General features: G+C 39.0%; 2 protein-coding genes across 7 annotated transcripts in view; both read right to left on the reverse strand.

Moving 5' to 3' along the window:
- Positions 1-389: 389 nt before the first annotated feature.
- ncapg2 (non-SMC condensin II complex, subunit G2) lies at positions 390-14,448 on the reverse strand. 3 transcript variants are annotated; one of them, XM_078280831.1, is made up of 27 exons: positions 14,371-14,448; positions 13,988-14,116; positions 13,124-13,303; positions 12,203-12,317; positions 11,944-12,101; positions 11,270-11,404; positions 11,056-11,150; positions 10,821-10,977; positions 10,631-10,723; positions 10,413-10,538; positions 10,024-10,203; positions 9,616-9,768; positions 8,330-8,552; positions 8,127-8,224; positions 7,604-7,771; positions 7,314-7,384; positions 7,043-7,196; positions 6,743-6,910; positions 6,461-6,577; positions 5,683-5,832; positions 4,378-4,477; positions 3,897-4,105; positions 2,978-3,112; positions 2,734-2,837; positions 1,398-1,498; positions 1,173-1,272; positions 390-1,047 (listed from the first exon to the last, which is right to left on the reverse strand). In XM_078280831.1, exons 2-27 carry the CDS (start codon positions 14,063-14,065, stop codon positions 996-998), a joined length of 3,420 nt encoding a protein of 1,139 aa, XP_078136957.1. In that variant the 5' UTR covers positions 14,066-14,116; positions 14,371-14,448; the 3' UTR covers positions 390-995. The 3 variants fall into 3 exon arrangements, with proteins under 3 accessions (XP_078136957.1, XP_078136956.1, XP_078136958.1); XM_078280830.1 differs by having other exon boundaries at positions 7,604-7,774; XM_078280832.1 differs by lacking the exons at positions 390-1,047; positions 1,173-1,272; positions 1,398-1,498 and adding an exon at positions 2,231-2,594 and having other exon boundaries at positions 7,604-7,774.
- Positions 14,449-15,185: 737 nt separating this feature from the next.
- esyt2b (extended synaptotagmin-like protein 2b) overlaps positions 15,186-16,846 on the reverse strand; it is a 29,333-nt gene continuing 27,672 nt past the window's right edge. For all 4 annotated transcript variants that reach the window (XM_078280649.1, XM_078280648.1, XM_078280650.1 and 1 more), the window contains 3 exons: positions 16,708-16,813; positions 16,546-16,595; positions 15,186-16,385 (listed from right to left, as the gene is read on the reverse strand). In XM_078280649.1, the coding sequence (XP_078136775.1) occupies positions 16,316-16,385; positions 16,546-16,595; positions 16,708-16,813 (226 nt within the window). In that variant the 3' untranslated portion in view covers positions 15,186-16,315. The remainder of the gene's footprint in view (positions 16,386-16,545; positions 16,596-16,707; positions 16,814-16,846) is intronic.

The following is a 16,846-nucleotide window of genomic DNA, read 5'->3' on the forward strand; positions in this document are numbered from 1 at the left end:
AGAGAAAATTTTGACAAAATAAAAAAATAAAGATTACACACATACAAACACATAGCTCCATCTATCTGTGATACTATTAGATTTAGATTAGATATGTGTATGTCAATTTTTTATCTGGAAGTAATTAGTAACAATAGCAACATATAAATGTAGTAAAAGTACAATATTTGCCTCTGAAAAGGAATCAAGTACAAGTACGATGTTCTTAAGTACAGTACTTGAGTAAGTGTACTTAGTTACAGTGTAAGTAGATTACACAATCAACTGTTCAAATGTAGTACATGCCGCCTCTTAAAAGGAGACTAGCAATTAATCCAAAATAAAGCAAAACAGTATGCAAATTCTTGAAATGAATACCATTCCCCTTTAAGAATAAAGAGAGCAAAGAGAATGATTTATTGTTTGTTTGAACAGAGTTATTACTTGCCAAACCGCTGTACAGTCTCAAAAAGGAAAAACCATCAAATTTAGGTTGATTGATACGTTTGTTTTATTCTTTTTATAAGCATGCTACAGCTGACATGCTGATAGACCAACAGATACATAAACACAAATAGTGAAACATGAACAAATATAATGTATTTCATTTGAAAAAAGTGGACAGCAGAGCTGTGAAAAGAAAGCTTTAAAGAAGAATACCACTCAGTCTATGAAACCGTATTTCTGCAGTGGAGAGCTCCATCTTTATTTGTTAACATTATCAATACACAAAGCCTGAGAGACAAGACTTGAGCAATGTCTGCCATCATGAAGAAATAAATAAACAAAGAGAAGTGGAGCCAATCTGGAAAAACATCAGAGGCATTTGTTCTCAGCTTTAGATTTCAATCCAAACCATATATAAAGCCCGGTCAGTGAAGTCGAAATATTTCATGTCATTCGTCTGCCAGCAACAGAAAGTCTGTCATGCTTACAGCAAAGCTGATATTATACAGCACTCCTTAGTTTCATAAAATACAAATGTCTAGCAGTTATTACACATCAATCAGATCAATTTATAAATCCAGAATTTCATTCAAAGTCTTCAATGAAGATTCATAAATAACCCTGTGGCAGGAAGGGATTAAATGTTAGTCATTACAGCTCATGTACCAAAAATCAATGAATACTGTATATTTATACACAGTCTCTCTAAAGAAAACATCAGATATATCTTATTTCCTTCCACTTACCCCTGGATGTCTCTGGTGTCTACAGATGTGACTGCATGTTTGTAAAGCTGCTGCTGAACACATATGGCTGCGCTCTTCAAACCTGCTTTAGACTGCCCTGCTAAAAGTGTGACATATAACAAACAGTGATTTATCTTTACGATCAAAAAGAAAAATATCGAAATTGCTTTTTTAATGACCAGGAACACTCAAATTCTAATCTAAATTCTGATCATGTAAACTCACTGTGTCTGATGACCGCCAAGACGTGCAGAACGGAAGCTAGTTCACTCAGACTGCTGATGGCCTCACAGTCGAAAGAGGAGCAGACTTCTGTCAAAAATGCCCTGAAACAAACATTTAAAAGGGTAACTAGCGCTTTTTTCAAACTGGGCCCTATTTTCCTATGTTTTTGTGTCTAAGTGACTGATGGGAACAACAATCTCTGACATTGGTCCAGTATTAAGCGAGATCGCTGCAGTCGGCAGCGGCGAAACAAGCTACAATGTAAGTTAAAAGGGCAATTGTCCAGCTTGTATTTACCTTCACAAAAGTGCTCGTTTTGCCACTGACAGGCTCAGATTAATATTCTAAGTGACAACATTATGGAAAGGATTTCTAAGGAGGTCGACCTTTCTGTTAAAGAGTAAGATCCTTTTTTTAAACATAAAAACATCCGCGAAATCGCGTTTGCTAAACCCGCCAGACTCCATGTAAATAAACAGTAATTTTAGCATCGTAAAATACACTTCATTCAAAGTCGACAGAAACTAAATGAAACTATGAAAAGCTGTTTTGGGTCGTCTTTCCACCTTTCCAACAACAATTCTAGTTTTGGTTGAAATAAAACACATAGTTTACCGATTTACATGTGAAAATATGTTGGCTCTATACACGCTAAAAGTATTGCTTTTTATATATATATATAAATAAATGGAGTCAGAGCCGTTTCTGGTTAAACAGAAAGGTCTCAAAGAAGTTTTAAGGGTCTATCTCTGAAGGCATCGTTTCCATAATGTTGTGCGCAGAAAACTGCAGTGACCCACACACACACACACACACACACACACACACACACACACACACACACACACACACACACACACACACACACACACACACACACACACACACACACACACACACACACACACACACACACACACACACACACACACACGTGTTGTTTTTGATTCTCAGCATGTGGCTGTTGCCACAGCCAGAAGACACATTTTGTTTCAAAAGAAGCTGGAGGAAGCAAAAAAACACCACTGGCTAAACTATTTAAAAATGGCGGGTTTGTTCAGGACACCCCCGTTTGTCGCTAGCAATGATGATGATGCAGTGATTAGTGACGATTCTCTCTGACCAATCAGTAGTCTGCAGGTTTTCACGTCACCTTTTGGTATCGCCTCAGCTCGCTTGGAACCTCGACGGAGGCTACTAAAAAAAAAGTTCCTGTTAGCAGGTACCCGGTACTTTTTTTCATAATGGAAAACCAAAAAAGATGACAGACTAAGCTGAGGGCATGTTAAGTTGTCCCTGGTGTGTAAGTAAGAGAAAGTGGACGTAGGATATTTACCTGGTAAGAGAGGGTAATTTGAGGATGACAGACAGTAGGATGCTGGACAGAGGAGGCATGTCCTCCACTGACTCTGGGGCGATCACCTCTTCAGGATGGGTGATCTTTAAAAATAAGTGCACAGCAGCATTCATCATTTCCCTTAATTGAATTGCTCAAGAATATAATCAATCAAGTGGCTTATGTACGCCCAGGACGTGCGGGATATTGGTAAAAGACAAATGCACTGGCAGGCAGTTCATACCTTCTGAAGCAAATGTCTCTTCTCCACGATGATGACAGCAAAAAGAGTAGAGAAGACCCCCCTGAGAGGTGCCTTGTCCCAGATCACTGCCACTTGGAGGAAGTCTGTCAGGCCAGGAACGGCTGACTGACACAGCTAAGTCAGGACACACAGATAAAGATATTCTTTAGAGACCGTCTTTAGTTATGGAGCAAGATGTACAGTGCTCCATAACTAAAGTTATGGACGTTTTTATAGATGTTGTATAGATGCAATTACAAGAATAAACCAATAAATGTTTCTGTTGACAACTAGTAAGAAAACAGCCGTCGTGGAGGCAAAAACATTCAGTACAGGGTTAAGTAAGAAATAAACTAAATAAAGTGCAGTTTCTTTTTAAGACCTTTCTAAGACCATTATGAATAAAATGTAAGACCTTTATCACAACATCAAAAACAAAGTCAGATGTTAGAGTCCGGAAACATCGTCGGAAACAATTGTTTTTTGTCATTGGCATTATAGGACTGGTGTCTAGATTGGCTGCGATATACTGTAAGTTGCATGTTGGTCTCATTTGTAGTCATAATACAGCGAATTATATGTTGGTGACTAGCGACAGAGAACTACAACACCACAGATTATAAAAAAAAAAAAACTACATTCTTAAGCGCTGCGGGAACATTTTAATGACCATTAGAGATAGCGTTACATTGAAATAGGAAAATTAAGACCTGTTTAAAATTACTTAAGACCTAGAACACAATACTTTTGAATTTAAGACTTTTTAAAAGGCCTAAAATTTTGACTTTGAAATTTCAGACTTTTCTTTTTTAGACTTTTTAAGACCCTGTGGAAACCCTGAGTTTATGTAGAACAAATGTAGTAATACACCAGATAAAAGAATGAAATCAACACACTAGGGGTTAAAATGTCTACATACCTGTTTTCCCTCCTCTGGTTCCTTCCTAAGACGGCGAGCCAAGAGCTCTATAATCTTCTGAAAGATGTTGCCCACCACACCCAGAACGACAGTGGTTGCATCTTCCTCATTTTCCTGAGCGGGGTTGTTGTTGTTGTCCTCAGGTCCGTAGCTGTCCACCACCTCCTTCAGAATTGGGAGCACTGCAGGAATACACAGGTAGCCTGCCTCTGGAAATGCAAAGGAAAATACATTAATGTGTGTAAAAATGCCAACTCAGGTAACGAAAAATGATGCAATAGGACTGTTTTAGGTATATAAAATATAGCTTCTTTTACTATAGAGTGTGGTCTAGACCTACTCTATCTGTAAAGGGTCTTGAGATAACTCTTATGATTTGATACTATAAATAAAATTGAATTACAATACATTGTTTACATAATTGCAGTGTATCAGTACTCTTGCGGTATGGTTCACTTAAACAAACATTTGAAACACTCACCGGAGAGGAGGGTGAGCGAGCACAAGTGGAGGATTTGACCCTTGAACGTCTCGTCGCCCAAACCCACAAGTAAAACGTCTCGGCACACCGTCAGGAAACTCTGGTAAAATGCATCATCGTCACGATGGAGAAAAACGTTTCACACTCCAAAAAAAGAAAACTTTTTAAATCAAAAACAAATAGAGATGACACAGAGTCTTAGGGGAGCTACATTTCAGTATAATGTTCATTTCTACCGCTAGCTGGTAGCCTGGAGAAGCTGCCTATGATCCCCCGCCACTACATTAATAAGAAGGGAACTGAAACAGGGTTATTTTCAATATCTGATCGCAGCAGTTATGTGGTGACAGGCTGGAGAATGATGGCACAAATAAAGAAAATAAGCCCATTTCAGCAATAATGAGCAGGAGGAGGCATGTACATGAGTGTGTATGGACTGGAACAGAACAATCTGTTAGGAGTCTAACTTCATTGAGCAGAACTGAAAGTCCTGGAAGCAGGAGGCAAAAAGGCTCCACAAAACGTAATGGTCTGGATAACAACATAACGGTGTCTTCTCATCTACAGCCTTGGTACAGGCTACGTATCAAAGTGAAAATGAGTGAAGAGAGATGAGAGAAAACTAAACTGGCAATTTATGAACAAGGAGATATTATTTAATTTGCAAGAAGTCTGTATTTCTGCAGAGAAATCATCTTGCATGGACTGACTTCACAATTCTCATAAAGGCAAAATATATTTTTAGGAGATACAGATGCACTCCAATATGATAGTTGCAACCTTCCATCCATATCATCCAAATCAAGACCTCACAGATCTCACCTCATTGTAGCTGGTAGATATCACAAACAATATTAAAATGTCGTCTACTGAGAGCACTTAGACCAAGTGTTGGTCTAACTGCGTGGTTAAATATATAATGGCCAGGCAATAATTTACCTCCTCACAAAATACAACACATTTTCATGTGCAGCTTCTGAAGGTAATATTCTGTTATGAAAATGTACCCACCTTGTGTGCCTACGTCGCACATTTGTGCTGCAGTGGAGACCAACCACATTTACCATATTTGCACAAATTAAATTCTGGTGCTTACTGCAGCCCTGCATATTCCGCAAGTCATTTTAGCTTCACCAATTATAGTCGGGCAAGGCTCAATAGACCCTTAGAATAGGCCCAACACATATTTGTTTGGGCTCAATTACTCCTTAGCGGACGTTTTCCCGTCTAAAGTCCTCTACTGAAACCATGTAAGTTGGCTTTTGGAAGCTACATGTTTACATAATGAGTAATGGTAGAGCTCACCTCAGTTATCTGTGCAGCCAGTGGTTGTGACTTCTCCGACTCATCGTCATCATCATCGTTGGTACGTTTAGCCAGGAAGGGCAACACCCTCTCAGCTACCCACGCTGCCACATGCTCCAGAGAGAGCAAGTACTCTCGACCCTCAGAGGACTAGGAAAGAAACAAATGGTTTCATTTTCTTACCTTTAACTTGTTTTTGTAGTTTACGAAGGAAAACTATTTATTTCTGGACACAGAAAAACAAAGTGTACCATTTAGGCTTGTGACCAGAACGTAACTGGCTTACAAAACTGAGTAATCTGGGAAAATGTGGGCAAGGTCTCTCCCCTGCCTCAACACCTACTGTAGGGCAACAACAGACGGTTATTTTATTTTTTATTATTGATTATGCGATAAATCATTTGGTCTATGACATGTCAAAAACTTGTTTTGTCTTGTTTTGTCTGTTCAAAAGTCCGAAATCGAAAGGTATTCAGTTTACTATTATATATGATGAAGAGAAGCAGCATATCCTGCCATTTGACAAGCTGGAACATGTGAATGTGCAGCATTGTTTCACTATTTTTCTTTTTGAAAAATAACTGGAAAAGATTATTAATAAAAATAAGAAAATAAAAAAAACTGTATTTTCACATGAGCTGGTAAAACAATTACCAGCTCTAACCTATTGCCAAGCTTCTAGTGGAGTGCTCATTTACAAAGAAAGTAACTGCACTAAACATCCTGTAGCTGTATGAATGTCTAACAAAGCATCGTTAGAGCAAAATGAGAAACTCACATTATGTTGTAGATGTGCACCGAGACGCACGTGGTACATGAAGACTTTCAGCGCAGTCTCCATACTGGGACTTTTAGGGTCTTCTGTCGGGGAGCTGAGGTGAGTGTACAGGACCAACTGTTGAGACAAATATCACAACGATTCACATGTCAGTGGAAAACTGCTTCTCATAGAGGAAAGATTGAAATACATTTATCTACTCTTTCTATAATTGCTGAAGATAAATGTATTCAAGACTCACATCTGTTGAAATGAAATACTGATGAAAGGTAGCCAACATACCCTCCAGTTTCCTATAACTGTATGGAGCTGTTTCAGAGGTTTCTGACCAAGAGCCAGGACTTTCTCCCGTGTTGACGTGTTGCTGAATAGGTAATCCAGGTAAGCCAGTGCCAGGTCTGGTTTGGCCTCCACAGTCTCCTGGATACGCACTCTTCGATTGGTGTTCGCCTTGTCGAGGTTGAAAGAAGTTACAAAGATCAACAAGGGATGTGTGTTTGGATTAAACCTCTTACTTTTCAGAAAGATCTGAGAAACCTAACAATACAATAATTTCAGCCCTTTGGTGTTGTACTGACTGACCCCTTGCTTGGGCAGAGCCTCAGTTAGCCAGTCAGTGACGAGTTCTAGGATGTCAGCAGCCTGGCCCCAGCAGCACATGCAGTCTAACAGCTGGCTGTACTGTGTTGGCGTTGCTCCTGAGTCCATCCTCCTCAGTCTGGACAGGATGCCACAGCTGGGAACGAGAGAGCGGGATGAGAGACAGGTTAGACAGTAAAACAGAAGAGTAGAATGGGTGTAAAAAGCCGAAACGAGATGGAGACAGAGAAGAGGAGATCTGTCTATTGCATACCTGAATTTTGGAACTGCCGCTGGGGGCATAAATGAGGCCAGTTGTATGAGAGGAACGGTACACCGCTCATCCTGGAAAAAACAAATCAAGAAAGTTTTATAGTAATACTTGTTCATGAAAGAAAAACTATACAGTGTGCAGTTATTTTAACTTCATCATGATGTTTGTGTCTTTCCCTCAGATGTTCTAGTGTCGCTGCCTGTCTCAGAGGCACCCCTGCAGCTCCATATCCACAAACTATGCAAGGCCTGGTGGAAGAAGGGGCTGAAGGAGAAAGGAGGTTGAAGTACCTCAAAAGCCTGGAAATACTTGGCCATGACATTTCCAAACTTGGCAACAGTGTACTTCTGGGCCTCTTCATTTTGTTTCAGGGCCTTCTCGACACTTCTCCACAGGATGGCCACAACCTCCAGCAGACTGGACACGACGGCCAAGTCTTTCCCAAGTAGAGGTTCAGCCTGCTAAGATCAAACTCCAATTTGAATCTCCATAAACTCAGACACATAGTATTCACAATTTGAACTCATGTATCCAAACTCCCATTATATCTGATCAAGGTTTGGACAGAAAAAAAAGGTTTAGATTGACAAATAAATTAACAACTACACCCTCAAAAATGCCAAAACTAATATATATTGTGACAGGTGTTTTTTTGTCACTATTTTTGACATTTTATAGAATCAACATATTTCTCAAAGTTTAGTTTGTGGAGATAAAGTAATGCTCAACAACAAAAAAATGCAAATAATAATAATAAAAAAATCCAAACTCAAAAAACTTGTTCTGTCATTTCGGTTAGCGTCTCAGTCTTACTGCACTGTTCTCCTTGTTGCTGTCATTAATCTGGGACAGGTCAGTGTCGGTCTGGCTACAGCTGTTCAGAACACGGCGAATGGCCAACATCAGCTTTACTGCAAGAGAAGACAAAACAATAGATGAACCTACTACAAATGCACCTTGCTAAATCATTTCATTTTTTACAGTCTTAAACTGTGCCATGTACACACAGCACTTACTTATGTTAGTGGGGGCTGTGTGTTTGTGGGCATGCTGGTAGAACTTCCTGGCAGCCATGGGGTTCATCTGGATGAGGGTGATGCACCGACAGCACCACTCGCTCTCGGAATCGTTGACAGGGAAGAAGGACTTGTAGAGCAGATCGACAATGCGCTTGGAAACCGGATGGGAATCGATAGCCAGACGGGCCAGCAGGTGGTCCATGTTGCACACGTCCCAAAACTGGAGAGCGGCACACCATGAGTAAACGCAGCCTCTTTTTACACCTGGCATTAACTTGCATCTTGTAAGTGGATTGTGTCTCAATCCAATGTGGCTGAATAACATCTGGATTTGTACCAAGCACTTAGATACAGTATATCTTCAGTAGCAGAAGTTCATGACTGAAGCTGCATGCCAACTATTTGATTTGTGTGAACGTCCTTGTTGGATTTGGACACGGAAGTTTATTTTACAACAGCTTTGTGTATTTTAGAGAAAGACTGTGCATTTTGTGTTCCAACAAACTGTCTTCACCATCTCAAATAACAGGTTTCCCTTCATTGTTTATGTGGGAAATCTATCCCTTCCAGTATTTTAATTGTTAATGTCATTCATAAGTAGATATTCTGACTTTTTATTTTTAAGCCTAATAACATGTTCATTTTTTCTTGCATTATATTGTTGGTATTGTTTAATTAGAATGGTACTGTGGCCAGGTTGGTTCAGTGGTAGAGCAGGCGCACATATACTTCGAACATGCCTCGACCCAGAGGTCCAGGGTTCGAATCCGACCTGTGATAATTTCCTGCATGTCTTCCCCTCTCGCTTCCCTTTCTCACCTAGCTGTCCTGTTGAATAAAGGTGGAAAAAGCCAAAAAAATAATCTTTAATTTGAATGGTTATTTATCATTGCTTGTGGATACTTTTTTAGTTATATTTATTTTTGCCTTGAGTCTTTGTGGTACACTCCTGTACCTTTGCATTTCTGATTTAAAAGGGTCCACTGACAAGCTTGTTCGGTCATTCAAATATATGAATGATCTTTATTAAGGCCTAACATGGTGAGTCTGCGATTGTCCAATTGTATTGTATTTTTCTTTTGCTGTTGGAATTAATGAATAAAGTGTATATTAAGTGTCAATCCAGATCCCTGTGTACTTTAAAATGGCTATAAAATTCAAATAAGAGAAACACAATTAAAAAAAAAGTGATAATAACACAAGAAAAAAACAAAACAAATCAGCCCTATTAAGAGCCTGTATAACAATGTACAAAGCAAAAAGAAACCCTACACATACAGTACCTTGGCAGCACGCACTGCCTTGACCTTAATAAGCATGTCAAGGAAAGCTGTGCGGACTTTCTCTGAGTTGTCATGAAGGCTGTATTTGAGAGTAGGCAGGAGTTTTTCCAATATTGGATGGCTGAGAGTGTTGTCCAAGACAATAGTCAGACACTGGGGAAAATATTACACAAACCACAAGTCATTAAATATCTTGTCTACAGCCAATAAAATCAGTCGTGCTAATTCCGTCTACAGTGACAATAGTGCTAACAACTCAGCATCACTAAACATCTGGACAAGAATGCCTAATTGTTGTAATACATTTGTAATATAACTTGACTTAATAATGACAGTTTGTTAAACATGCTCTCAGCTTAGATCCTGGATAAGATGTCATTAGTTAGTAATCTAACTCTAAGTTCCTACCTTGAAGACTGAGCACCGGACATCAGGGGAGCTGTTGTCAGCCGCCAGCTCCATCACCAGCTTCTTCAGGAAGTCTGTGATGATGATACTAGGGAGGAGCTCCCAGCACTTGGCCAGGATCTTACACACTCCCAGGGTAGCAATGGAGCGTACAGTGGGATGAGGGTCATCAAGGAGGCCCTGAGGGTGACAGCTAGGTGGTTGTCATTTAGGCACTGAGGTTCATGTTCAAATTCAAAAGGTCAATTAATTTTGATTTTATTTTGCTCCTTCTTAAGATCAGTATTTGTGTGTTGCGGCTTTACAGCACCAAAAATACGTTTAAGTACTAAACATTATAACTTCAGTTTCCATACAACAAAAATTTGAATGGTTTGAAAGGTCCTCACCATGACTGTGTCCAGCTGCTTTTGAATGACCTCATCTATATTCTTGTTGTTCTGCTCCGGGTCATGGACTGGGAAGGCCTCAGTGAAAAGCAAAGTGGCATTTGCACGCACCTCAAAGTTTGGAGCCTGAAGAAATCAAACAGAAACACATTACACTAGAATAAAATACAAAAAAAAAAAAAAAAAGTATGAATGCAGTTAGAAATCTGTATCTGTACACTTAAAGCTTTCCAGAGAATGGGCTTGTAGAGATTACAGAGCATCTTGTCCACCTTGCTACAACCCATCCTTGTGTGGAAATAGCTTACGATCTGCATATGAAAACAGGGAGATCAGAGAATAAACACACACAGTATGATGTGCATATCAAGGCTGGAATTGTTCTTTAAAAACAGCTAATAAGTCTACCTGTCGGACTTTGGCATGGACAGGAGATGTTCTATGAAGGAAGATCGCATTCTGCATAAAATCCTGAATGCATGAGTTCTCAATCCTCTCCAGAAAGTCCCCGCTAGCCTTATTCCAGGCTCTGAAGTAGATCTCCGTAATATGAGTGGTCATCTTCCTGCACAAAACAATTTAGTAGTAGATAACGTGAAAATAAAATTGACTACTTTCAAACAAAATAAAGTAAGCGTCTTACTTGCTATAAAACTCCAGCTGGTTTTTGATGGTGCCATGAATAACCCAGATGAAGTCGACATTCCAGCTGAAAAGAAACACCAGGAATCGCTTTCCCTGCGACAATATAAACATCGTCATCAGGCTGAGAGCTCAAAGACAAAACCACAACAATGAGAAACGTAACAGAGACAGTGACTCAAACACACATAGCAGCAAAATATCACTCTACTCACGTCATCGCTTCTAATGTAAATAGGACGGTGAAAGCACTGAATCAACAAGTTGATTATCTGCTTGTCGTCTTCTGATGTGTAGTCCAGACTCCAAAGAACATCATGGAGACTCCAGACTCTTTGGATCTCAGCACCCTGACAACACAGAGTATGTATTAAAGTTAGGGCTGAGTATCTTTTAAAAATGTCCAATACTAGTACCGATATCAATATCGTGACTTTGATACCGGTTCCTAAACAATACTTTTTTCGATTTCAATTACGGCACAAATCTTTTAATTTATTTTTCAGCTCTTACTACGTGAGCCCCATCTCTGTGCAACATAGAGGTTTTCCTGCGTGTCTCTATGACGTGTAATGTTAGACAGCCAATTACAAACATTATTAGATGCATGCTGCATGCTTATTGGCTCACTGACGCTGTTGAGGTTTCCTCCCAAGGTACTGAAATTGGGTATTGAATGATGAAGCATTTTTTAATACTTGATACTTGAGAGGCAATTCGGTCGGTGCCTAAAGTATTGAATTCTGTACCCAGCTCTAACTGAAGTTATTTAAAATAATGCAACAACACTACTAGAAGTGAAAATAAAGCTTAGTGATGATAATCTTAAGGCCACAGCAAAAGGCCTAACGTTGATGGGTTTGACATATAACTGAGGTCAAATACTGACTGGTTTCTTCAAAATGAAGCTCTTCTGCAGAGAGATGAAGAAAGCAGTGCGACCAAACTGTTCTTTCTCCTTCAGCCCCTTCTTCCACCAGGCCTCGCACAGTTTGTGGATATGGAGCTGCAGGGGTGCCTCCGAGACAGGCAGCGACACTAGCACATCTGAGGGAAAGACACAAACATCATGATGAAGTTAAAATAACCATCTACCTGAAGACACATCAATTTAGCAGAGAGAAAAAAAATTAGCAAAGGACACTGACCGTGAAGCCTGTGGGTTATTTCCAGAAGGGCACTGTAGGTGTCACCATCTTGTAGGACCTTTAAGGACACAGCAGCCACTAGTGTCACGCCATCCACAACAGCCATGACATGTTTCTGAAGGAATAGTAAATAAAAGTAGATGTTAACAAAAAATATGTATCAAAATTTCGCTCTGATACACAAACTTAGCGATGAAACGCCCGTACACTGTCTAACTTGCAAAAATATATCAAGTTTAATAGTAGGCAACATTTTGGTACTAGAGCGTCTTCAGGCAAATGGTGTAACAACTCTGAGAACCCATATTTTGTAGGAGGTGACTGTTTTTTGTGCACCAATCAACAACTTCCACATAAAATCAGGCATAAGTGCATAACATTCATTCACATTTCCATTACTAAGCTTAAACTTCAATACAACCCCTCTATAGTAACCAGATGGCTTCTCAGGATGTAACACCATTTGCCTGAAGATGGTCTAGTACCGAAACGTTGCCTACAATTAAACTTTATATATTTTTGCAAGTTAGACAGTGTGCAGGAGTTTTCTTCGCAACTTTTGACCTGCTTGTCCTCCTCCGATGCACCTGTCTCACATTGTAGATGTGCGAAGTATTTTTCTGTACTAATACACAAATCTAAACAGCAACAGCTTATCAAATTGTAATGCCATCAAAGTTTATGTCACAATTGTCATAAACTGGGTGCCTGGATAGCTCAGTTGGTAGAGCGGGTGCCCATATATAGAGGTTTACTCCTCGACGCAGCGGGCCCGGGTTGGACTCCGACCTGCGGCCCTTTGCTGCATGTCATTCTCCCCTTTAATTTCTTCAGCTGTCCTGTCAATAAAAGCCTAAAAATGCCCCAAAAAATAATCTTAAAAAAATAATAAATAAATAAAATTGTCATAAACTGACTCACAGGGTCTGCAGCCGACTCCACTTCCATGCCCTCATCCCTGCCCTGCACCCAGCGCTCCGGAGGCAACTCCTGCAGGACATCCTGAAGGAGTGAAGCCAGTTTTCCCCACAGAGTCTGCCTCTGGTCTCTGGGCATCTCCTGCACCACCTCCTCCACATCAAAAGGCTCTGTTTTGTTCTTCTACTCGGCGACACAGACATACAGTGCATGATAGACACACTCAGCTACAAAAACACTTGATGTGACTACAAAAGGACTTTTCATTCCCAGTAGTAGATGACTTATACATCCAAAATAATCCGGTTCCACTTTGTGATTGTTAGCTTTGATTGATAGCTTTTCTGTGCTATGAATTATTTGTTTATTTTAGGGTGTTAACAGAGTCAATACATGTAACACTTAACTTTGGGCTCTAGTAACATGTGTCCTATTTAGATATGTAATCAACATTAAAGCTTTAAAGCTAAATCAAACAGAGAAGTGTGATTTGCAGAAACTATCAGACGTAACAAAATGTGAGACTAATTTCCCAAATTATATCCCTGTATAACTGTAATACAGTTCACAATTGATATCTTTTCAAAATATAGAGCTGCATTTAGTTGCTAGTTGTAGAACATGCTAAAACTGATCTAGTCAAATTATAACAAAAAGTTTTAAAAGGTGTTCATTTAACTTTATGGTCAATTTTGAGGCAGCAGTTTGTGGTGCTCTTGCATAGTATTATACTGACAAGTATGATAATATTTAGTTTACTTCTCGTGTAGTTATATTAACCTGTGACACGCATCCAGGAGCTCTGGTGGCTCTAAAGGCTTCCTGGTTTCCTATCTAGCTACGTTACAAGAAGTTAACGTTACTCACATGAAGCTGGATAAAGCGAAGGAAGTCTTCCACATTTTCCTGACAGGCAGCCTCTAAAAACGCCTCTCGCTTGGACATGTTATCGGTTCTCTAAGCGATGGTGAGGGACGTGAGGATTTCCCAGGCAAACTGCAATAAAAAAACACAATAACGGCAACGAAAATACCTAACGTATTAGCTAACTAACCTAACGATAGCTGGCTAACGTTAAGTTACTGTAACGTTAACGTTAACAAGATCAAAACAAATATGGCAGCCAGTTTCTCAAAAGCGTTAAAAGTGTTATTTGCGAACGTCAATACTACTGTGTCCGTTGGTACTTATACAATTATGAGTTATAATCAGCAAAGTATCAAATATGAACCTATAGCTTCGTCACTTACCTTTTTACTTTTAATTTTGTAAGCCGACAACCGTTGGCTGACAACCTCCTAACAACTGCAAACCCGCGCAAATTTGGATATAAGTGCGTCATGACGTTGTGCGTCCACTTTGACGCTGACGTTATTATTATTGTCGTTTGCTTCCACTGCCACTAGATGGCGACAAGTCCCTGCATATATCTTACAGCTTGGGAAGTCTTTTTAGTTGTTGCACCCTGGTTGCATACTGGTTGCACCAAAGAATTTCTAATAAGTACCCCCGTAGACGGGCTTTGGTTGCACCATGGAGTTGCGTACGCCATTTTATTTATTGTATAGGAAATCGCTCTTATCAATTACACCCAAACCCTCAGGGGAAATTATGATGAATTGATTTTTTTTTGCTCACGGGCACATCAGTACCATCCCACTCATAAATAATGTACAGTGGTGGAAAGTAACTATTTTCTCGAGTACTGTACCAAAGTACAATTATATACAGTATATAAAGTAATTAAAATGAGCTCCACCTTTACCAACCGCAACATTAAAGTGATACCTATATTTTCTATCAATTATTATCAACCAATAACATAATATACATTATTCTGAAATGGGCCGTTCTGCATAAGTACTTTTACTTTTGGTACTTCAATATATTTTGATGTTGATAATTTTGTACTTTTACTTGTAAATAGTATTTCTACACTGTGATAGTGATACTTTTACTGAAGTAAAGTACTTCTTCCATCCTCATAACATATCATATTCAAAGTGGAAATAATTCATATTCTTTGTAGCTGAAGAGGACCTTTAAAAAAAAAAAAGCACAAAAATCAATGTTCACAAGAGAAACCATTTATTCTTCAAAACCCATGAGGCATCATATCATTCAAAATAATAACATTAGGAAGGCAAAAATTACATAGCAGGTTTTTTTTAAGGCACAGGATAGATAGACAAGAAAAGTATTAAAAACCTCCAACAGTTATGACTGTGTGGCAAAACATGTACATGCCTTACGACATAGCTGTGTCATCTTAACAAGTTCTGGCAGCCCTGCTCATCAAATGCAATAGCTGTTATCTCTGCTCATAATATTCAGTTTGTTCAACAAATCAATTAATCAAACCTTATTCAAGTATCCTTCATATTATACATCACTTGTTCATAGCCCTAAAATGCTCCCTGGTATTCAGTAGCATCCAATATTTCACAGTCCTCTTAAAATATACAGAGCAATCATTTTATTCACTGCATATGTGCATTCCATGTTTGTAATCAAGCATAAAGAATGATAACAGGTAAATAATCAAATAACACGGCATGACAAAAAAAATCAAGTCAAGACTGCTACTTGAGCCTACTTTTCTTATTCTCTCTGTTCCTTTGGTAAGAGTTTTCTCAGACGACAAAACAGAATTTGTCACATTTGAACAAATGCAACAGAAAGCAATAACATTTCTGACACGTTTCAATATAATTTCTTTTAAGGAAATATAATGCCATGAAAACCCCTCCAAATTATTATATATTAGTCGGGGCGGCCTCTAGCTCATCCAGTAAGAGTGTTTTCCCCCTGTTGGCTGAATCCTGCAGCGGCGCAGGTTCAAATCTGACCTGCTGCCCTTTGCTGCATGTCGTCCCCCTTTTCTCTCCCCCTTTCATGTCTATCCACTGTCACTAAATAAATAAAGGGAAAAGCCCCAAAAAAATAATCTTAAAAAAAACAATATTATTAGTAATTTGATATTTACATAAAACACTGAAAATAGAGACAAGGCAGTTGGTGTGTTTCATTACAATATGTGACAATATCTCACATTAATGAAATAATGATAGTTGTTTAAAAAATGTCTTGCATGCTAAAATAAGTGTTGTAAACTATATGAAAAATGTACATGAATACAACAAAATGGTGTGCCCTTATATTAACAAATCACTATATTACAGCGGAGAGGTGGTTTTATTGTGTGAGGGAGTCTTGAATACTTCTTATGCCTTGACACGACACACCATCTTCACTCAGATCATACCTAGAAAATAATAAAGAAATATATATTTACTGTATATATAGATATATATATATATATATATATATATATATATATATATATAAAAGCACTAAAATAGGTTGTTTATTACCTAACGAAATCCCTCAATGCTGCACAGGGCAAAATTAAAATACAAGCTTACCATTGTGTCCATCCTTTTGATATATCCGCCCCACTTAAATCTACCAGAACCTGCAATTTTGAACAAGAAGCAAAACAGACATTATGTTTTTGGAATATATGTATATGTACTAGGGAGTGGCTCTACCGCTGGAGAATACACAAAATAACAGCCAGAAGTTACCTTTCCCAAAAGCCCTCTGTGTTTGGACAGGATGCTCCCTCCGTTCTTCACTGCTACATCCAGAGTTCTCCTGTGGAGCTCCACCACAGATACACTAAACTCAAACCTGCAAACACAAATACACACAGATTGTCTGAAA

Source organism: Sander vitreus, chromosome 22 (genome assembly GCF_031162955.1).
Source record: "Sander vitreus isolate 19-12246 chromosome 22, sanVit1, whole genome shotgun sequence".
Lineage (NCBI taxonomy): Eukaryota > Metazoa > Chordata > Actinopteri > Perciformes > Percidae > Sander > Sander vitreus.

Bases quoted from the DNA above. Each gene is read 5' to 3' on its own strand.
- ncapg2 (XM_078280830.1), bottom strand. From the start codon at position 14,065: ATGTCCAAGCGAGAGGCGTTTTTAGAGGCTGCCTGTCAGGAAAATGTG. The intron at 11,151-11,269 runs GTGAGTAGAGTG...ATATTGTCGCAG, and splicing joins TTTACATTAGAAGCGATGAC to GGAAAGCGATTCCTGGTGTT. The intron at 1,048-1,172 runs GTAAGTGGAAGG...TTCCTGCCACAG, and splicing joins GACACCAGAGACATCCAGGG to GGTTATTTATGAATCTTCAT.